Raw genomic sequence first — 22,912 nt, 5'->3', positions numbered from 1 at the left:
TCAAACCCTGAAAGATTTAACACTGCTAATAAGAATAGTATCATTTCCAGTTACCATCATTCCAACTTAAGCCATTATTTCCTATTCTAGCCATTTCTCAATAAATACGCTGCTGGACACACTCATTTTAGATGTTTGTGTCTCTACTGTCACTTCCATGGCTATTTCTACATTCAAATTGACTGTTTTACTCAGATGCCTCCTGTCTAGGAACCAAATAAACGTGTAGCAGCCCTTCCTCCCAAAATAGATTTGTCCAGAGGCTTCTAAAAAGAGTGCTGGTGGGTCAGTGGTTATGTGTTTGGCTAACTGAACCTACCAGCAACTCCACAGGGGGGAAAAATAATCCTGCTGATTTACTTCCATAAAGATTTAAAGCCTTCGAAACCCCACAGGGAAGTTCTATTACAACTCAGGATTAACTCAGTGGCACACAGCACAAGCTTTCTGGCAACTATGTTCTTGAAATGTGGATTTATGGTTCAAACCTGGCATACTCACATAGTAATCACTTTTGAAATATGCTGGTAACTACTGGACAGGGATAAGAGAGGAAACGAACTCTTGAAGACCTAGTTTTTTCTAAAATTTGTGTGACCAGAGTTAGCAGATCAATTCCTCTCCTTCCAAAGTCAAGAACCAGAAAGGAGAAGCCTGTGTTTAACTCGGGCCAACCGTTTGAATTCTGTTTCAGACACTCATAACCCACAACTCTGGAGCCCAGAACCCGAGTTCTAGCCAGTGCCTACCTAACTGCAATGTGCACTGGGCACCAGCAGGTGGTGGTGCAGTTTCAAGGGGGAGACGAAACAATGCTTACTTCTGCTCCCTCAATGGTACTTCTGCATATGCCAACCATTGTTAAGCTGTTAACCATGTGCCAAGTACTGTTACAAATCCTAGAGTTAGCAATAGTTAAGAAAATTAAGTACGACGGTTCCTGTCTTTGTGGATTCCAACCTAAGTGGTCTTACCATTAAGACATCCAATGACAAAGCACACGTTTTTAGAAGGATGCAGCATCTGCTGTTTTGTATCCAGATACTGTACTTCTATTTAACGGAACCTAAAATTCAAGAACGTACACAGAAACTTCATGGTTTTGTGGCGACCTGCAAAGAGTAATTATGTAATAAATGACAATAAGGAAAAGCCACTTATCATATAATCTAGTCTTTATTGAAAGACTTCCTTCAACCGTGGTTTACAGCTTTGGCTTAAGGTGGCCAGTTGGTGAGCCTCTCACCGTGAGCAGACACAAGACTCCGTGGAACGGCATGGGGGTATACTGGTGGAGAGCAAAGACGGAAGTGGGAAACACAACACCAAAACAAATCTTGAAATAATCATGAAACAAGAAACACTTTCTTGCATGCCAGAGAATCTCAGCCGCCACTTTTAATAAACATGAAAAACAAGGATTCTTGGGCTCAAAACTGGATCAAGATAGCACAGACATCACTTTTGGTTGAAAAATAGGCCATGTTATCTTGACAGTTGTGTATGGAAACTGTGTGTTTAACTTGGACCAGCAGATTTCTATTTTAAAGACCATTTAACATGAAATGACTTTCATAAACTCATCATGGAAATCCTGTTTGCTCAGGTTGGACAAAGGACACTTCAGTCTGGTGCTCACTGTGGCACTGGTTAGACCTCGAGTCTGGATAACCAGCAAACACGGCAGCTGTATTTAGCTGTCAGTTATCTCAATAAGCAACTTACTTTACTGGCAGACCAAAAAAGGCAAACTGAGAATTCAATAGGCTTTCATCAATATAAGAAAAAAAGTAGTTAGTTATTCAAGTTTCATAGATATTCATGGGATTTTTAACTAGGAGGCATAATTGATATAATTTTCCATATGTTCTTATAAAATATAGATAACTTCTTCAAAAACATCCCCCGAAGGCCTAACAATGATCAAAAGAAATCCAAGTCAATTTTACAAGAGTGTATTAGATGACTATACGAATTAAAACTAGAAAAAATGCCATAAAAATGTGGCCTGAAGATGAACTTCAGACTCTATAAATTTTCATGAACACATCTGGCTATATTTTAAATGGGGGACACAAAGAAAAGTAATACCAAAATTACTGTGGTCACCAATTTACAAAACTGTCATTACTTTAAAGCTAATTGTAAGACTTCAAAGGTTTAAAAAATAGTACTGCATGGGTGCAAATCGCATCTTCCTCCTCAACCACAAGGGTTTTCTTTCTCATTTTGGAGTCCGGGTCTCAAAAGTACAGTGCTGAAGCATTTGCACCCCCTAGCTGTCACAATTCACATACAAACGGTTTTCTCTCTTTTTACATTCGTGTTATGATAGAAATTTGAGGCAGTTTTTAATCCACAGTCTCAGAAGACCTTTAGAAGCTACTGTCAATCTTACACATCTTTCTGACCGATTGACAAATTTCGCACCCAGCCAGCCACACCTCTGTTGAGGCTTGTCATTTCATGCATACCACCCAGGCAGAGAAAAACACGAAAAATAAGCCACCCCTCTGTGTACTATTGAAACAGAATATCCAATAATAAATTGGTACAATGAACTGTCTAAATAAGATGTTTTTAGCAATTTGTTAAAAAAATTCTTGGGCAAAATATATCTAATTTTAAAAAACACCTCAAGGTTTTTAAAAAACATGTATACTATACAACATATAGGAACCTTGAAATAGGTTTACAAGGTTTTGAATCAAGGTATTTACAAATCAAATAATGGAAAGCAAAGAAGGGAAAAAACCCAAAACTCAATTCTCAATGACATTTTAAAATGTGCTAACGCACGGAAGATTTGTATGAAATGAATATTAAGGCTTTTCCTGTATTGTGTAATTTCCATTTTACATAGTATCCAACCTCGGGAATGTTAGTGTTGAACATTCTTCTCATTCACTGCCTGCAAAGCAGTGGAGTATGGTAAGTGTTACTTCAGATAATGACAATGTTGCTACTTCTATGTTGAAGCATGCTCTTTAAACACTGTAGTCAATATTTACAACGTTATCATCCAAACTTCATGTAAAAGCACAAGTATGACTGTCTGACTGAATACAAACATCATACTTGGAATCCCTGCCCCCCAGCAAAGAAGTGTCATTTACTACAGTTTTAATAATCAGCACTTTTTGACCTTTTAAAATTTTTGAATGTGGGCCACCAACGTTTGCTCAAGGAACTCTGACAATGCTGGCTGGTCCTTATTAAGGTTGCAAATGTTCTTTATCAGTCTGCTTCAGTTTCTTTAGGAATACAGAAAGTAAGTATTTCCTTCACCGTGACTTCACAATCCCGAATTTCTTCTGAATGTCATTTTTTCCTGCTGACTTCAACTGTGGTCCACCTTATGGTGGGGGGAGGGAGTAACATGATGAACTTAAATGTAATTCCCAGTTTTTCCAAATCATCCCCTTTTTTTCTTTTAAAAACACACAGTGAGTTAAAATACTGAACAGCAAGGTAAAAATGGAGTTGTAGCTAAGATTCAAAATGTATCACCCATTTCTCCTATTATATCAAAATTTGCAGTCAGAATTGTCTTTATTGACTTTATTTTAGTTTTTGTACACAAAGAAAAATCATGTTCATATCCATCATGAACAAAAACTTAAAAAGGCAGAACTAGAAGACATGTGTCCATCACCAAAGCAAAGCTGTGCTAAAGGTTCCAAACATTTCAATTCTTAAAATAAATATTTTCCTTTTTCCCGGTGTCTACTTTCATGTCTTCATAGCGTCACAAGGAACTGAAGCCCATCATGAGTTACAATTTTGCTCAGAGTCCCAGCTCACTGTGTTTGGTAACTTGCCATTCCATATCCAGCTTGGTTAGGAGGAGGTATTACAGGGGGAGGAGCTTGTCCTTGGGGAGGCTGAGCACCAAATCCACCCATCCACGCAGCAGAAGGTGATTGACTTGGGAGGAGAGGAAAGACAAAACAAAACACAACTTCAGCAAAGACAGTAGAAAAGAAAAAGAAATTACTAATACACTGACATCAAAATCTATCAAAGCCTAATCAGAGACAACTAGAAACCAACAAATCTCCACGAAACAGAAAGAGCACCCACAACACACAACACTGTGTGTGCATGCACGCATGCGTGCACTGCAGTGCAAACCTCAATTAAGGCAGTCTTATATTGTTTTTAGGATAATCACTTCAACACTTTCTAAAGAGTATCTAAAATCTGACTTTATAAAAAGTGATATATGAGGGGAGCTCTGGTGGCCTAGCGGTAAGGAGCTGCAACTACAATCCCAGAGGCGCAGGGTTCAAATCCACCAGATACTCTGCCGGGGAAGGAGGGGCAATCTCCTCCTGTACCAGTCAGATCTGATTTGACTGGACACTCACACAAAAAGAATAAATTTTTTTTAAAGTGATATATGATTCAATATATAATCTACTACATACACAGTGTACCAATCTGTAAGAGATTTTAAGATGAAGTTCATGCTTAAAAGTCACAAAAGGAGCCAGCAAAAATAAAGGTCTGGATGGGCCTGAAGCAAAGTATAAAGGAGCGACTCATTCTACCAACAAAAGGTGACTTTATATTAGAATAAATTTTTAGATAAATAACTTCTTTCATGAAAAATAAGCTAATATATTACAAACAGAAATAAAAATCTATCAACTGCTTACAGAAACAGAAGAGCACACCAAATATTACCTACACCTCAGCTTTTACTAGGTAATAAAAAGCAACTTCTTAATGTCACAAACCACTTTTTATAAGTGACGGATAAGTTACTTCTTGAATGCTTAGAATGCCAGAAGAGCTCAACGTATTTAAAAGGATCATCCTTAGAAAGCCCACTCTTTATAATCTTGTCTGGGGTGTATTTGTTTCTGTACTAGAAAACTCAACTTACTCTACTCCGAAGCCTGGCTGATTCCATGGCTGTCCATACACTCCATAGGGTGGCACTTGCCACCCATTTGCCATGTACTGTCCATACTGTTGTGGGTTTCCATAAACTTGGCTCCACTGGCCCCACTGGCTATAGTCGACCTACGAAAAAGCAAATTATAATTTTAGAGAACAAGGAAGAAACACCGTATTTGAAGAATGAGTGGGAGACAAGGAAGAGAAAAACTAAGTAAGCACCCTTATGTGAATAGGACTCTGTTATTTATCATTGTCTAAGATTATTGGGGTGGTGACACCTGTGAAAAGAAAGTATTAAAATTCAGTTAATACCGCAAAAATAATCACTTTTGAAATAGCATTAATAAAAATCAACTGAAAACAGCTATATATATCATTTACTTTGGAATTATTTTACAGTTTCCAAAGCTTTTATGCAGATACGTAAGGTGGAAACATTAAAATATTCTATGAAAAGTTCAATTACCTGTTGAAAATTTTTAGTCATATCAGGAGATTCTTTACCCCAATAGCATTTAACAACATGCCCTTCAATCGTCGTACCATTCACCGACACGATAGCGTGGGCTGCACTTTCATGAGTAGAAAATCTAAGGGAGAAAGATAGTTTGGTTTTTGTCTTTTATTTTTCTAAAAATTTAACAATTATGTAATACAGAAAGCCACAAGTACATTACACAAATAGTTAAAAGTTCCACATTATAAAGATGTACTAAATTATATTAGCAAACTGCCACCTTGGGCTCAAATCAACAGAAAGGAATGGGTCAAATATGAGTAATAATGATCTTACCTGACAAATGAATAGCCCTTCTCTGGAAAAACTCTTATTTCCATAATTTGTCCAAATGGTGAGAATGTCTGTCTCATAAGCTGATCTGAGAAACAACAACATAAAGTAAAATGCTTAAAGGTTAGGCAGAACTACAAGAGACATTAACAGAGTATTAACAGAAATACTGTGATGACACACCAAAGAAGTGATTAGAAACGCAACACCGTACCTGTTAACCCAGAAGCAATTCCTCCACAGTAGACAGTACAATTTTTTGGACTTGACTGATTTACTACATCTTCAAATCGCAACTGTTTAGTGTTGTCTGTATGCAGAAAGAAAACAAAAATGCTGTATTATAAAGCTATTATTTTGTTAATTAGCTTTTTTTTTATGTTTTTTGGTGATAGTTTACACGGAATGTGAGATTTTCATTTGAGCTTTAGTGGCCGAGGCCTACTAGTTAAGGAGCTGTGTTGTCAACTTAAGGGCATGTAGTTCTAATCCACAGCTGCTCCGCAGGAGAGAGATGGGCAGTCTCCTCCCACATGATTTACTGCTTCTGAAAACCCGCTACAGCATTAGCTATGGGTCAGTTTCAACTTGACAGTATATAACAACATTAAGACCACAGTATGTGGATAAATGACTCAACAGAAAGAGAAAATACATTTTTCATCTTGATGCTGTAACATATAAAACTGGATGGTTCATAGCTCCAAAAACACTGAGGCCAAGTTTTTTCAATCAAATTGCAGATGAAATGAGTCTTACAATGTTATTAAGATGCAAATAATTAAGAAATTAATAAGAATATACCAACACCCAATTTTGTGACATAATTCTAACACAGAGGGTAAACATGTCTTACTTTCTTGTGTGCTCTTTGGGGCAGGGGGTTTCCGAGTGGCCCAGTTAGTGCGGATCTGCCGGCCACCCAACCACTGGCCTCCCATGTGCACGATTGCATTCTCTGCATCCTATAGATGGAAGAGGGGAAAGAAATCACAAGTCCTGTCAGATGAAATGTTGGCACTGCCAGATTTCATAAATCTCAGCAATAAATTGAGCAAAACCAACCAACCAACTAAATAAAATACTGCAAAAAAAACCCATGATGTATGAGCATCAATGATTCATAAGAGCTATTCTCATCCATAGATTTCAAAATATTAGGGCAATATTTAACCATCAAGAAGAGGGATATTTATCACAATTCAAATATGCAAGAAAAAACAGCAAACACACTACTGGAATTTTTTTCTTTTTAAAGTTTCTCAAATATACAGATGTGAATAAAAAGGAAAACAAAAATCACAAAACAAAGTTGTTTTTAAAACTCTTTATAATCTGCAATGTAACTTTTCTGATATATAAATATTATACTAAATTCCCTCTCCTCCAAAAAAGTGCATTCTAAATAGCAATGAATTATGACTAAAACACAAAATAATACAAACTCATTTAAAAGTCAAAGACTTCTATTTTTACTATCATTTGAAATATTTAGCCAAAACCAAAGCTGTCAATTCTGACCCATCACGACACCCAGCAAGTTTTCGGAAGGTGTTAAATCACAGGAACAAACTGTCCACCTTTCTTTCTCCCAAGGAGTAGCGGGGGATCTGGACCATCAGGACGTTGTTCTCTACTGGCTGTACCACAGAGAGCCCCTTGTGGCCCCACAGGCCTGGGTAACAGGCCTCTAAACTTCCTCATGGAGTTTCCACGGCTGGACCTCTCTGTGGAAGCAGACTGTCACATCTTTTGCCCATGGAGCAGCTGTGGGATCCAGCTTTCTGGATCCTTTCGTTCTTGAGCAGCTGAGCGCTTAACTGCGGTGCCATGCCACTAGGGCTCTGGCTGTACAATGACAGACAAACACGCCTTTGCGAGGAGGAATCTAAAGCTACAATGCCTGGTCTTTACCTTACAGCTTAATAAAGTGTATTTCCTCTCCAAACTCTCAGATTATCATTTATCCCAGTCTGGGGATTTGCTTCTAACATCTCTCACCTTCCTTCACCATTCCATAAATGCAATTTTTTACCACCTTTCTTACAGGGCTGTTAGCCTAGATTTTTTCTAGTTACTTATTTTCAAGCAGATGAAAAACGAATGAACACACACCCAATTACATAAAAGTTGTACTTTGTAGTTAACATCCCCAAATACTCAAGAGTTTCAGGTCTGCTATTCTATCATTAGAAAAATTACAGAGTTGAGAGACTTACCAGTTTGTTATAAAAAGATACAAAACCATAGCCTTTGGACTTGCCAGTTGCCATGTCCTTAACTACTCGGGCATCCCTGTGGAAAGAAGCACAGCTAAATGAGGGAAGTAAGAGCCACCCTTAAAATAAAAACTAAAAGGAACCACACACACTGTATTGTGAGCATTTTTTAAAAAATAAAATTCCAGTTAGCCCTAATTAACTACAGCCATTCCTGAACTTTCCCTAATGTTTCTTTACCTGTTAGAAAAAAGCAGTAGGACAAAAACATGTAATAAACATGCAACCTAATCAAATATCCTGTGCTTTCTAAACTAAATGTTCAAATTTGAAGATTAAAAGGAACAACAGCTTCCTTTTCTATTAACTCTATTGGCTAGTGTCCTCTAAGGCTTATTGATTCTATAAATTACTGTAACAATGCTAACTACTTTACCATGCAAACTCTAAATAGTTAAATGTCTTCTGCCTAGTGATACAAAATATATGAAATATTAAAAAATTGAAAAAGAGGAAAAAATAGGAATTAAAAAGGCATACATGGCCTGTTAACAGATTTCTTTATTTTTCTTGGTCAATTCTCTACCATCATTTTGGAGTTTGGGCAGCTGTAAATTTTGAAAAATTGACATTTTCAGAAATTTAAGAAAGGAGAATAAAAAACTAACAACAATGCTAAGCACACCAGTACGAAAACAACAAATTTACACAGAAATTTTAGTGAGTAAGTTAAAATGATTGGAAATATAGAACTCCACTGAATATAGACTGTTAAGATGTAAATACTAAAATATGTAAATATAAATAATGTATAATAAGAATAAATAGAAATGAGAAAAAAAAATCTACAACTGAGTTCCAGTGTGCACAGTTCCTTGCAGTTAGCCTTCAAGATCCTGTCCATTCTTATGAGCAATTCTGCAAAATAACCAGAATGCTATTACTTTTAATTGTGACTTGGACTTTAAAAAAAACTGCAGGTCTCAGGTATAAATAAAGATTGAAAACAGCAACCTGTATTATTTTTATATTGATTTTTAAAACAATACTACTTACCACAGTTAGAGATTTAAAAAGCAAAGCAAACATCAAAATAGAGAATTAAGATTAAATCTTTCTTTTAATTAATTAACTACACAGAACAACAAATTGTGCAGAGAAAGAAATTGTTGTTCTTAGTTGAAACACATTCCTGTATGTAGTACTAAGACATTTAATTTAAATTTACAGGAATTAAGCATATAAATCAGTTTTATTCAGAGATAAATTTTAATAAACATTATGTAGAATCGTAAATAACTTAATTTTTTAGTATATTTGATCAAGTAACATACAGTGAAACTTGAGCATAAAGTTTACTAAAAAGAATCAAATCACACTTCCCCCTAAACTAGCAAAACAAAAAAAATCACTAACAAAATATCTATTACTCTCACTTGTATAATTCAAACATAGAAACATTTTAATGTTGTAAAAGTACTTTTTACTAGTAGCTAACATATAAAACACAATTATCATTCTAATTAAACAAACATAAACATTTCTAAATTTATCCATAACATACCCAAGGATTTACCTACTTCCCTCCCCCATTTATCAACTCTTTCTATAAAAGTTTAATATACCATAAATCACATTTACTTTTGATTATTTCATTATCTTTAACCACCAAACTTCAAAAATATTGACTTTCTACTTTGATAGGTTTTACACCCAAATATCTACTTCAAAAATAACAAATTCACGTAAATTTCTTAAACATATTATATACAGAATTAGATGAAAACAAGACCCCAAAACATTGAAATGACATTAACATTTTCAACAACATCTATTACTCAAAAAACTAAACCAAAACCAACAAACAAACAAATCCCAAAAGAACTAAAGAAAAAAAAAATCTAGATTCCAATATAAGTTAACTTTACACAATTTTGCCCAATGCTATGGAGTACAGTATTGATTACGATACTTACGATATTTTACCAAAAGGGGCAAATGCTGATTTGATATCTTCTGTTGTTATTTCTGGACTCAGATCCCCAACAAATACATGGAAGTGATCTAAAACCAAAACATATGGTAATCAAATACTGAAGAAACCAGAGGCACCTTTTTCAGGCAACACTACAGGTGGGGGCACCTATGTGGGCTGGGAACGCTGCCAAGTCCTCCCGGAGAACTCTTCCAGGGGGGCGCAGCAGGCGTACTTACTGGAAGTATCTTTTTTCTGGCTACTTGGTGTTGTTGCCCAGTTTACTTTGACCTCCTAAAAATAAAGATTATATTTAATAGAATTATTAAGCATGTCATTTTGAGCCAAGACACTTATACTTATTAAATGATTTCTCAAGCAGTAGTTATTTGCCATGAAAGTCCTGCATAGAGAGATTGAATAAATCAAATCTATCACTTAGCGTTGAATATTAAATAAAAACAAACTACACAGCAACTATATACATATCCATTTTACAAGCGCCATCACTCTGTTATCTTACCTTTCCCAAAATTTTTCTCCCATTCATAGCCGCTAATGCAGCAGCTGCATCCCTGTGTTCATAAAATTCCACAAAGCAATATGGGTCATTGCTTGTATGCTGCAAAACAGAAAATCCAACAGAAGAGTTGACCCTTCTGCTATCGGGTTGCTGAGAAGAAAATCCAGGAGAAAACATTACTGACAGCTAGGAGTGGACACAGTGAGACTGCATAAGCTTATGAAAACCTAACATTCTGCAGATAAGATTGACAGCTAAACCAGACTTCCTTAAACCTCAGGTCACTGCTGTACTCAAACAGAACCGTACAAAACCATGACTACCCATGTCAAATCAACACATCTTACCATAATGACACTTCAGGCATATAAAAGAAGCCCAAGTCAATGACTAAAGATAGAACAATGGGGGGGGGCACCAACCCTGTGAATTAGTCCATAATGCTTTAGTTGACTTCACAGCTACTTATGTAGATACTTAAGTATGATAGATACAAAGCAAGGGAAAAAAAAAAACAACAAAAAACCTCAAGCTCAGATTTTTAAGATTTGAGAACCACCTTCCCACTGCTCTTCTCCCCCAACATTATTCTTTAAATGCATGAATTCTACTTAATCCTAATTCTTAATAAACTGCATTCTATGACCATTTGAAAATACAGAAATGGACCCATTTTAATCTTGACCAAAACTAGGATTAGTATTACAGATGATAATACTGCTACAAAGACAAAATGGATTATGTATATTTTCTTCTCTAGATAAGAGTAAGACTAGAAAAGTTAAGATTTGTAACTAGCTACTGAAATCAATTTCTTGATCTTCCAAAATGGTCTAAGATATTGGATAGTCTATATACTTCAGATTTGTTCTTCTCAAGAACACAGAAATAGATTAATGATCAAGAAAAGAATTTCTGAAAACTTTGTCTACATAAAATATTCCAAGATAGCTATTATCTCTACAGAGTAAGAGCAATATGAAAAATCTTTATTCATATATTCTAACATTTTGCTTGCTAGTTGTTGGCAAATAGATATTTATAGAGACTGTGGAAAGTAACTACTAGGTGAAAGCCATGTTGGAAATGAGTTCTTATAATGTACAATGAATACGGAATAGCTGCATAACAAATGTATTTTTTAGGTCAGGTTAAAAAGATTCATCATGGTTCAATGCAAAAAATGTCTTAAGAAAATGTTTAGAATGTAGAATTCTAGTTGGACTTACAAGGGACAAAACTTCCAGATAAAATAAAGATCTTTTCAACCACTCTTTTTCACCCCAGGAAATATCAAAGATATGACATCTAAAACAACAGTGGTGAAGCAGAGGCATTTCCTTGAGGGGAAAAAAGTGTTGTTATTATTAATAATGACAACAAAACTATAGGCTCTCATGCAAAATCCTAGTGTCAAAGCCATGTGAATGCAGTTCATAAGAGATAAAGAAAATGGGAGAAGTTTCCAAGTATATTTACCAGGAATATTCACTGAAGAACGAACATAAAAGCAAAGAAGCAACAAAAACTGTGCAAGAGCCTCTCTGATAGGCTCTAGACAAGAAATCTGCTCACTCACTGACTTCACAATTTATCTAACCAGCATCAAACCAGATCCCACTTGATGTGCCCTTCTAAAAAGTGACATTACAACAATATACGTACAAGATCTGTTTTTCATCACATTTTAGTCATCACTGGTTTTTTAGTCACATTCCAATTGTTAAGAATGTTGAAAGTTTGCCTTGGGAAAAAATGCCCAGGTATTCTGTACTGAGCTTATGACGTGAGGAAGCTTTCTGCTGCTCACCAATACCTAGAATGTTACCTCAATTAGTGCTGGTATTTATTTTTGTGAATGCCATAAATGTCAAGACAGGGAAACGTGAGCATTCACAACTATTTAAAAACAGTTTAAGTAGTTTTAGAATATGGATGTATTAGGAAAATCAATTTCAAGTCCCTCCATCCTTCAAATGGTGGGATAAATACATAGGCTTTGTGTTTTGTTTTTAAAAAAATACTGTTAAAAGAATCATCGATTAAATTTTTTCTAAAAAAAAGTGATTCTTTTCAACTCTCTCACATCCCATTCTCTCCTAAAACTACTCCAGCTTGCAGCGATGTCTACTCTGCCACCTCACAGATCCCTTCTGTCCTCATCTGGACTCCTAAGCAGCAATCAAGACAGGTGACAGCCACCCTCCTCTTCTCTCAGCAACCCCAGGTCCTCTCGAGTTACCTGTTACCTCACTGCAAGACTCTTCAGATGTTCCTCTTTAGAAGGAGCTCCAGGACTCGGACCCTTGTGCCTTTATTCCTCGCTAGCCATATGACAGGTGATGTCATTTACCCCACGGTTTGAAATCCCACTGGGAAGGCTGTCATTTATTTGCAGAAGTAATGTCTATTACAGAGCTCCAAATTATGTCTCCAACTGCCTACATGAAATGCTCATTTCGATATGTATGTAACACAACAGGTCTTAAATTTCACAGTGATTGGTGCCCACCCCTCTGACTGAGGTCAGGGGACCCAACTCTCACTGTTTCTATTTGCAAGCAGCACCACCATCCATACATCTGCAAACAAAAATCTTAAGGCTTTCTTGATTGCATGCTTTTTATCGTACTTTTCACAGACAATTCTTTCTCAAAATTCACCCCAAAACAAAGTTACCATTAAATTCACAAAACAAAGTCTCAACTTATCTACCTATATTTCTATGGCTACCATTGTAAAAAAGACACTCCCTCATAATTTCTTACCTAGATAGTGAAATAAACTCAGTAGGATCTCCTCCCTCAATTCTTGTACTCTACAGTCTGTTTTTCATGTACCAGTCATTCTCCACCAGAGTAATCTTTAAAATACAAACCACTCTCCTGTTTAAAACCCTCTAGTGGCCTGCTACTTCAATGAGGATAAAATCGGAACCACTGCCACAGCCCGCAGGACCCTGCGCACTTCTGCCCTCTGCCTACCTCTGTGGACTCCTTTCCCACCGTGCCCCTCCATCACTCACCAGCTTCCAGCCATCCTGGTCTTTGGTTCCAGGAACACATGAAGCTCATTTCCAACGTGAAGCCTTTGTATTTGCTGTTCCCTCTGCCGCCAGCTCTTAGCATTAAGTGGCTCCATCTTGTCATTCACATCTCAGCTCAGAAAGGTGACATCTCCACTTACCACCTACCCTGTATTAGCACCACCCCTCTGATGACCATCACAGCACTCTACTTCATCTAATCCTTATCTGAAGTTATCATGTGTTTGTTTATTAACTACTTGCCCAGTGCCTGGAGTAGTACCCAACACAAGGTAAAATTTTGATTTATGAAAAAAATGAATGAATGATCAAAGACAGGAAGGAAGGAAGGAAAGAAAAATATATACTATAAAAAAACGATGACCCTCATTGTTGGGAAAGATACTCAAAAGCCCTCTGCCGTAAAAGTTTTAAAGTTCCTACAATCTCAGCCTAAAACACAACCTGGTCCTGCTTCTGGGTCCTGCCTCATTCCTGGTCTATCTAGGACTGATCCCATTCTAAACACCCATCATACTACAATTTCTGTTTTTCCCTTTTTCTCTCATAAGCACTTATGTTATCTCAGACTAACCTCCTTGGATCAAAACTCTTCTCTACTGCCTTTCTTCCCCAAATGCCTTTCTAGTCTATTTTTATTACTGCATTTTAATGTCTCAGACTAAATTAAGATTCCTACAAAAACTTTCCCCAACTTTTTGAAAGTGCCTGATCCCACTAGGAGCTCCAGTAGTGTCTCGACATATTTCCTTCCATAGGATTGGTTCAACTATGTCACCAGTGTCTGTAAACTCCTATCTCTCTGACTAAACCCTGAAATTCTACAGAATTGTCTAGAATTAACTTCTTCTTTATCACATTACCCCTTACACTTAACGAGTGCTGGTACAAAGCAAAGATTGAAAAAATGTTTTGGTGAAGAAACAAAAATAGATGGAAGAACAAATGAAAACACAGGTTCTTGGGCACTGCTATAATCCTAACCATAAAACCATGAAATTTTTTCTTTGGAAAGAGGAGAACAAAACTGTTAACCTAAAAATAGAAATGCCTACAACATTTATATGCTTATAGCCTCTTAGTCGTTGCTGTGCACTGTGGAGTCGTAACTGACTCGTAGCTGACCTCCAGTGGGTTTTCTGGGCATTAAATGTCACAGGAGGAGACGCCAATCTTTCTCCCACGGCGCAGCTGGTGGATCTGAACAGTGTCTTTGGGTTGGTGGTGCAACTCCTTACCCAGTAGGCCACCAGAACTCCCTGCTTAGCCATTAATATTGACTTAAAATGTACATGATCGGGAGTGCTGCACACGGCAATCGGGAGTGCTGCACACGGCAAAATCTAGCAACTGTTCTTTTACACAAAATTCTCAAGTTGTAAGTGTACATTTAAGGTTAGCAACATTTTTACAGGACCTGTAAGAAATACTATAATCTAGTCTTTACTACCCTGAGAAAGCACAAACAATTTTTTATAAGCAGAATCATTTGAAGAGAATTGTATCATGAAGAGGAAACCTGGTTGTGCAGTAGTTAAAGCAGTTGACTGCTCTTTCAAAAATTGTAGGTTTGAACTCACCACCAGCCGCTCACTCTGTGGCAGAAAGACGTGGCAGTCTGCCTTCATAAAGATTTACAGCCTTGGAAAGTCTACATAACAGTTCTACTATCCCAAAGGACTGGAGACTTGGAAACAACTTACCAGCAGTGGGCTCTTTGTTTTATATCTTAAAAAATGGCCATCAGAGACTAACAACACAGAAACTCTGGCTTCTTGAATAAACACCTTTCTAAACAGTGTGTTAGCCAAATCAAAGCACTAAGCCATGCAGCAAGCATCAGTCTCTCCCACTGGAATAACTCTGGGCTTAAAATGACTTTTAAAAGTAACTAATAAATTTATGTATCTCAAAACATTATCATCACACGAATTAACACACATAATTGGGAAGATCTTACCTCTGTTATCATTTTACAGCTTTTGCAGGGTCCAATCTGACTAAATAACTGAAGAATGAGGACTTCTGTAACATCTCTGGATAGGTTTCCTACATATCTGTTCAAGAAAAAGGAAAACAGAACAATCAGACATATTTCTTCAGGTCGGATTCTAAATTATCATTAAATTCACTTCTGCTTTTCTTGAATAAATTTTCCCTTAATTCCCAAAATTTTTACCTGATTCTATGGGAGTTAATACTAATCTTCAGTTAGAGTAGCTATTATTGCGCTTAGGCTACTAAAGTACCATTTCAGAAGACATTATCAAGACCAAATCAGCGTGAACTTATATACGCCAATGATTGTATCCTGTATGTCATTTTCTCATTTTAAGTGTTAAAAATTTAAATCATTCTTAACATATCAGCTATTAATTCTGGATGTCAGACAAAAGTTAAAACAATCAGGAACACAAGCATATCACATAATAATAAATACAGATTCATTAAAACAGCTGATCATAAAGATATCAAATTATATAAGTTAATCTTAGACCTCAACACATACACTAACATGAACAGAGACCATTAAGAGTAAAACACAAACAGATGGGAAGCTTTCTTTTCCCCTGCTGCAATTCAACAAGAGTGTAGTCAATGGCATGTCTTCATTGGATTGTTTTAGGAAAGCATACTAGTATAATAAAATTCTCTACTAATTTTAGCCTCAAAATCAAAATAGATCACAAATGAAACAAAATTTTCTTTAGAAATTGGGGGGCGGGGGGGATCAGGTATAATTTTCAACTATGGGCCTTCATAACACCCCCCTCCACTACAATGCAATTCCAATTTCCCTAAATACAACAGTTACATAATCATAAAATATTTTGTATAAAAATGAGGAAATATAAATTAAAAAAAAAGGTAAGCACTTATCACATCACAGCCCAGAGATGAGCTTAGCATGTATCCTGTATCATGCACTTAGTAAACTGCCAAACTTATACTCAGTGTATAAAGATTCTTTTTAAATTTTCTAACTTACATCTGTTATGGGCAACCAAATAAATGAAACAAAAAATTCATGAAATTTAACATAATTTCTTCTAAAAAGTAAAGTGACATAAGTTTCTTTTTTCTAAGACAGCTGAGAACAAAACAGACCAAAATAAGCTTTGCATCTACTGGCTGCCACAATAAATACAAAAGTGCTTTCAGATGGTACTGGTTTAGGTCCCTCGTGCTATCTTTGCTCTTTAACTTAAGTGGAGCTGAGCATCAGTGGGCCACGCACTGACAGACCTTTTCCAAAGCAATGGAAAGATCTAGGATTACAAGCTGGCCACATATACAGCTAACTGCCCCATTTTAACTTATAAGCTTTGTGAGCTGGTATACATGGGATAATTTATTTGGGATAAAATAAACTCATCTATAAGGAAAATGAAGAAGTGACCTTTATCTCCTAAGATTTAAGCTTATCTAACCTGAAGAGCTACTTAGCAAATTTCTAAAAGAATACAAGAGTAATGAACAAAACTGACTTTTTTACATACTGAAGTAGCATAACAACAGTCATTAACAAAGTGAAAATATAAGTAGTTAAAAATTTGTATTATTGTTTATGCATATTTGTTCAGGAAAAACATGAATATCTATTAAAAAGAAAAGCTAATTACTACTGTTTGTCAACTTGATTTAATTGATTTAATTTCAATTCTTTCCAATCAGTAATAGTTTTTTGAAGATTTTCTAGAAGCACATTTAGATAGACCATTAATTTACATTTCTAACACTGATGTCCAAGAGTTAAATTTTAATATGTCTAGAATTTTGTGGAACTTAACAGAAAATCCACATACTTTGGGCATGTTGCCAGGAGGGACCAGACCTTGGAGAGGGACATGATGCTTGGAAGGGTGGAGGGTCAGCACAGGAGAGGAAGACCCTGATGAGATGGATTGACTCAGTAACTGGGGTAATGTAGATAGGTGTGCCAGAGACAATGAGACTGGCTCAGGATAGTTCATCAGAGCAGTTATGCATAGGGTAATAAGTAGTAGTAGTAATAATAATAATAATAAGCGACTCAAAGCACAAACCAACAATAACAGAAATCCAGTTTTAAAGTTTCTGAAGTCTCAATGACCTCCAGTAAAAGATAGATGCAAAATTAACTGCAAAACTTAACACTAAAGGCCTTCCTTGTAACATGCTACTTTGAACCCTCCATGACAGCAGAACTGTCCCATATGGATTCTTAGGCATAATCATTGCCACAGGAGCTCTGATGGAAATGCTAATGTTGCCAACCAAAAAATCAGTGGTTCAAATACAACAGCTGCTCTTTGAACAAAAGGTGGCTAGTCTCTTCCCATAAAGATTTACAGCCTTGGAAACCTGGTCACTCTGAGTTGGACTTGATTTGATGACAGCCGATTTGATACTTAGCTGTTCATAGTTATGGGACAGATAATTTCTAAGTCATACACATACAATACGGGAACTCTGGCAGCTTAGTGGTATGGAGTTGAGTCGCCAAAGCACACAGTTTGAATCCACGAGCTACTCTTTGAAAGACATTCTCCTATATTCTACTACCTCTGAAAACCAACTGGAGGGGTCAGCTACAAGACAGTATAACAACATGGACAATCACTTAAATTTACCAGGGTGACAAAAAAAAAAAATTTACCCAAATTTCAGATTGCCTTTTCTTTTACTCAGAATTCTCTGACTGATGTATCTTAACAGTGAACAGATACATTTTGAACTTTAAATACTGCTGTTTAATCTGTACCAAATTAAATACTAACAAAAATAAAATGTTTAGTACTTGACCTAAAAAGAACATCTTTTTTCATATCCTGAAATAAGGTTTTTTCCTTAAAAACTTAAGTTTACACATTCTATTTTCATTTTTGTTTCATAAAGTTATTATGTTTTAAATATGCAATTTCTATCTGAATAATACAAATGGCCTAAATTCTCATATTGGTGAAGTCAATTCAAATAGTAAACATTGAAGAAATACCAAATTATGTTTAACAAGAAAAGGACAAAAAAATGGCCTACCTTGGAAGTCTTATTTTGTCTCCTAATAACAGGAATTATAGGGACTAAAGCTTTCAAAACTAAAACCAATGCTTTGATTGCTAACATCAGGGTTAAAATCCAATTTGAGACCAGAAACTTGGCAAGTGTCACAGCAGGCAAAAGTTCAAATTACCAAACTACTTCCACGTCAAACAGGGCGGAATTTTAAGTTAAGAATATCATGCCTTTCAGAAGACAAGTCACAATCTTTTAACACTGACTGGTGTCCTCCCTCCGAAAAGAGAAGCACTACCAAGGCTGAAATTAACAATACATTTACAAAAATATTACAACTGTACTGAAATAAAAGGTTTGCTTTTATTCCTGAAAAAAAAAAATCCTACATAACAGGAGATTCTACAACAATATCCTTTTATAGAGTGCTACTGTTTACTGCATTTGTCAGTATTTGATGTTAGGGAAAAGGCAATGTGGAGGAAAGATAAAGTACAAGTCAACTGACCAATTCTGTGAGCAATAATGACATCATGCAACATTTTACAAAAGCAAACTATAAATAAGTTGAACAAGGAGCCTAATTACACTCACATTACTGTCAAACCCATGGCATACCAAAAACTAACCAAACTCATTATGCCAAAGAGTTGACTCCAATTCATAGGGACCTGCCAGCAGAGAACTGTCCGGAAGGGATCCAAGGCTACCATACTTTACAAACCACACTGCCAGATCTCTTCTCCCTGAGGAGGGGCTGGGGTTCCCAACCTTCTCGTCAGCAGCTGAGCACTTAAACACTGTACCACCTGGGGTCCTTAAATCCATGGCACAGAGAGTCAACTTTATCATGAGATTTTCAAGTTTTTTCTCCAGCTCTCTGATCCTCAGACTGAGGTCTAAAGCACTGGGTATTGCCTTCTGTTGATTAAGCCTTTATCAAAATGAAAGAATAGTCTTAAAGAATGGTACTGATTAATATGGTAGATCCATAAGTCCTACCGATTTTGGTCTGTTAAAAGATGACTCAAACTCAAATACAACAGAGCACTATTTGTGTCATACTGAGCATTCAGTTATACTATGGATCAAAACACAGTACTTACAAAGTTCACACAACGAAAGTATGAAGTATGTGTCCTATGTGGCAGGTGCCCAGAGTCCACATGCAGTTATCAATGTCACAAAGCATGATCCCATTAGAGGATTCCTCTCCTTCAAATTACCCAATACATATTACCCAGAACAAATGTAAGATGGAATAAAAAAACCCAATCACCCAAATGAGCTTTTTAAAATAACTATATGACAAACAGAACTTTACGCTCAACATCAAAGCAATTCTATATCATTTAAATACCATTTAAATAAATTAGTAATAGTGTAGGTAATGAATATTTAAAGACCTACCTAGGCTATAAACACCATATTGTTTTCTGAAGATAGAACCAACCATATGTCTTAGCTTGTGTGTGTCTGCAGGGAGAAAACCTCACTAGTAACACACAGGCATCTTAATGATAACAGTTTAAGATAAGCTTTGTTAAAAGAACATTTTTAAAAGACACTGACCCTTGAAAACCTAATCTACTGATCATAATGCAAAATATAGGAGAATCTCCATAATCCTAAATCCTAGGTATCAACCTCTAAAATCATGTCAAGTCTTTAATATTTCTTGTATCCAAAAAAGTTCTTTAGGAGAAATATGCAAAATGTACACATTAAAAAATCCATTTACACATTCTCTTTAATGCTAACAAAAATTCCAATTGTGAAACATTTGTTTTTATCTCAAAATTTTACATTCAAGGGTTTACAACTAAATAAAATAGACTGCACTATGTATGATAGTAATGTCTGCCTAGAACTTTAAAGCAATCAAATCTTTGAAAAGACTTATTACTGTATAAGCATTGTGAAATTCTGTAATTGTTGAATACCTCTTATATCCCAGGCAGTGAACTAAGAGCAGCATGCAGGGTTAAGACCTAGAAGGATGTAGCAGTTCTTGTCTAAAGTGTATTACTGAGGAGGAGGAGAGTGGAAGGAGAAAAAAGGAAGACAGCATAGGTAGTAAACACGACTGACAGACAGGCCCAACAAATACGTACACATGTCACATTTTTAGACACCTGTAAACACAATTCAACTGTGTTTTAGACAAAGGACAGGAGGCTAGAGAAGCTGGAAGTAAGAAATAAATGACAAAGTTAGCTTTTTTGCCTACTTGGTAAAGGTCTGATGGAAAGGAAAACAAAGTGGATGCAAAGAAAAAGGTATGAATGAAAAGTGTTAAAATAGCTTATTGGTTAGTATGCCAAAAGCAAGGAACTTTCTGTCTCAAGAAACAAATATATACCTAAATTAAAAGAGAGAAATGCCCAAGAACAATGCTATTATGATGCAGGCATGGCATTTCAAATTTCTTAGATACAATATACTATACATGCCAGCTAAGCACTAATTTGTTTTCCCCAGCCATACATCACTAACTAAATACCAAGACTTGGCTTCAACAGATAGATGTTAAGGGACAAATATGAAATTTGTCCCAATTTTCTACTTTCTGGGAAGGGAAAGTGGTAATGGGGAAAAAAGCACCAAACAGGAATGTAAACAATCTACTAGCAGGTGTTCCATTCAAGCACCTGATGTGCTTAAGTTGGCCTTAAATTCTCAAAACAGAAAGTTATCTGAATACTTCAATGAGGCATTAGAAAAAACAGAAATGAATGAGTCAATAGTTGGGGGACAAAGGACCCTAACTCGAAAAATACTCGTTATCAATACACAGCCCCACCGAGCTCGGGGGGGGGGGTGTAGGATGAGGATTCCTAGGTATTCCTCTGGTCTCCCATAGGGGAGCTCTGGTGGCCCAGCGGGTGGAGATTTGAATGGCCCAGCTGGGCAGGAGGATGGCCAATCTCCTCCCGTGCGATTTACAACCTCTGAAAACCCGCTGGAGGCTCAGCTCTGAGTCCATCAGGACTGGGCTGCAGTGAATTTGGGAAGGTTTTTTTGTTACTCTAAATGTAATTTCCTATCAGACCACAAGAGCCAAATGAACTATGATCACAACAGGAGCAGGAAAGGCAAGAGAAACAAAGTAACCACCACCACCACCAGGCTCCCGCTCCAGGTCCGGGCGCTGAGCTCCAGGCCCGACCGACACGTTTCCCTAGCGATTGGACCAGGCTCTCCCCCTCCCCCCTTAAAAAAGGGGGATGCGGGTGTCCCACTGCCCGCCAAGGAGAACAAACGCTGAGTCACCACTTCACTCGGAAACGCGAGTGAGGAGGCGGGCAGCGGAATTTCATTCATTAGATCGCGCCACCAGGTAAACCAGGACAGCGAGACGGAGATGGGGGTGCAGCGCCCCGAGAAGCACACGGAGCAGCGGGCAGGGGCGGCGTGTTCTCCCCGTGCGCGGACGGGCAGCCCGGCCATCCGCGAAAGCCAAGGTGCTCGGGGCGCCTCCAGGGCTCCTGACAGTGGGCGGGGGCACGTGCGGCGGCCGGCGGTCCCTCGCAGAGCTCCGCTGGACACGGCCGCGGGCGGCGTGCGTGCTCCTTCCTCCCGCCAGCCTGGGGGTGGGGGCGGCTGCGGGCCCCCTCCCCCTCCCCCGATCCCCCAGGCCCGGCCCCGTGGGGACCCGCAGCTCCCGGCCAGCTCCGGGCCCCCGCGCCCTCCCGGGCCTGACAGCCTCCGCCGTGCAGGCGCCAGGCCCGGGGTGCGGAGGGCGGCGCGCGCCCCAGCAGGTCGAGCCCGGCCCCAGACCCGAGGAAGTGGCCGCGTCTGCGGGGGGGAAGGGAGGGCTTCCTTCCCGGGGAACCGGGGCCCGAGCGAGGAATGCACTCGGGGCCCGCGGCGCCCGCGCTCCGCCGCCCCCCGGGCCTCTCGGCGCCCCGCACCCCCGCGCTCGGGTACTCACAGAGTCCGGGGCTGCCCGTCGTCTTCCATCATGGTGGGTGCGACAGCGTGATCCCGGGACAAGGGGGAGGGCAGGGTCGGGGAGGGGAAGGGGCGGGGAGGAAGGGGAGGGGGGTGCCGGCCGGGGTCAGAGGAAAAGGCACCGAACCAGGCTCTCGGGTTTTTTCCCCCCCAGCCCGCTCCGGACGCGGCGCTCCTACCGGGAGGAGCAGGAGGAGGAGGAGGAGGATGGACAAAATGGCCGCCGCCACCAGCCAGGCAGGAAACGCGGCAGGGCGCAGGCGCGACCCGCCAGGTCACCGATCAGCCTGGCTGCCGCGGCCCGGCGTCGGGCAGAGCGAGGGGCGAGGGGCGAGGGGTCGCCGAGGTGACCCCGAGTGCCGCTCACGACGGGCCGTCGCCGGGGGCGGGCTAGCCTGCGGCGTACCAGCCAGACCAAGCGGAGACTAGGCCCAGAGAGCAATTCCCTGACGCTGAAGGCTCTGGGGATTTAGGTCCTGGACATTAGAGAGGGAAGCCCTTC

General features: G+C 38.5%; 1 protein-coding gene across 2 annotated transcripts; it reads right to left on the bottom strand.

Annotated features, from left to right (window-relative positions):
• Positions 1–3,571: 3,571 nt before the first annotated feature.
• Positions 3,572–22,607, bottom strand: TIAL1 (TIA1 cytotoxic granule-associated RNA binding protein-like 1). Of its 2 annotated transcripts, none has more exons than XM_006879898.1 (12): positions 22,391–22,607; positions 15,422–15,518; positions 10,416–10,514; positions 10,132–10,186; positions 9,894–9,981; positions 7,918–7,993; positions 6,555–6,663; positions 5,913–6,008; positions 5,702–5,786; positions 5,375–5,498; positions 4,892–5,031; positions 3,572–3,927 (listed from the first exon to the last, which is right to left on the bottom strand). In XM_006879898.1, exons 1-12 carry the CDS (start codon positions 22,420–22,422, stop codon positions 3,801–3,803), a joined length of 1,128 nt encoding a protein of 375 aa, XP_006879960.1. In that variant the 5' UTR covers positions 22,423–22,607; the 3' UTR covers positions 3,572–3,800. The 2 variants fall into 2 exon arrangements, with proteins under 2 accessions (XP_006879960.1, XP_006879959.1); XM_006879897.1 differs by having other exon boundaries at positions 3,659–3,927; positions 10,416–10,565; positions 22,391–22,570.
• Between the last annotated feature and the right edge of the window lie 305 nt (positions 22,608–22,912).

Source organism: Elephantulus edwardii, unplaced genomic scaffold (genome assembly GCF_000299155.1).
Source record: "Elephantulus edwardii isolate Elephantulus edwardi_28Jun2011 unplaced genomic scaffold, EleEdw1.0 scaffold00006, whole genome shotgun sequence".
Classification (NCBI taxonomy): domain Eukaryota; kingdom Metazoa; phylum Chordata; class Mammalia; order Macroscelidea; family Macroscelididae; genus Elephantulus; species Elephantulus edwardii.
Note: the sequence above shows the minus strand (reverse complement) of the source record. Positions and strands in the feature narration are given on the sequence as shown.

Excerpts from the sequence above, each read along its gene's own strand:
- TIAL1 (XM_006879897.1), bottom strand. The coding sequence starts at position 22,422 with ATGATGGAAGACGACGGGCAGCCCCGGACTCT. Across the intron at positions 7,994-9,893 it reads GCCCCTTTTGGTAAAATATC|GGATGCCCGAGTAGTTAAGG; the intron begins GTAAGTATCGTA and ends TTCTTTCCACAG. Across the intron at positions 3,928-4,891 it reads CAGCCAGGCTTCGGAGTAGA|TCAATCACCTTCTGCTGCGT; the intron begins GTAAGTTGAGTT and ends TCTCCTCCCAAG.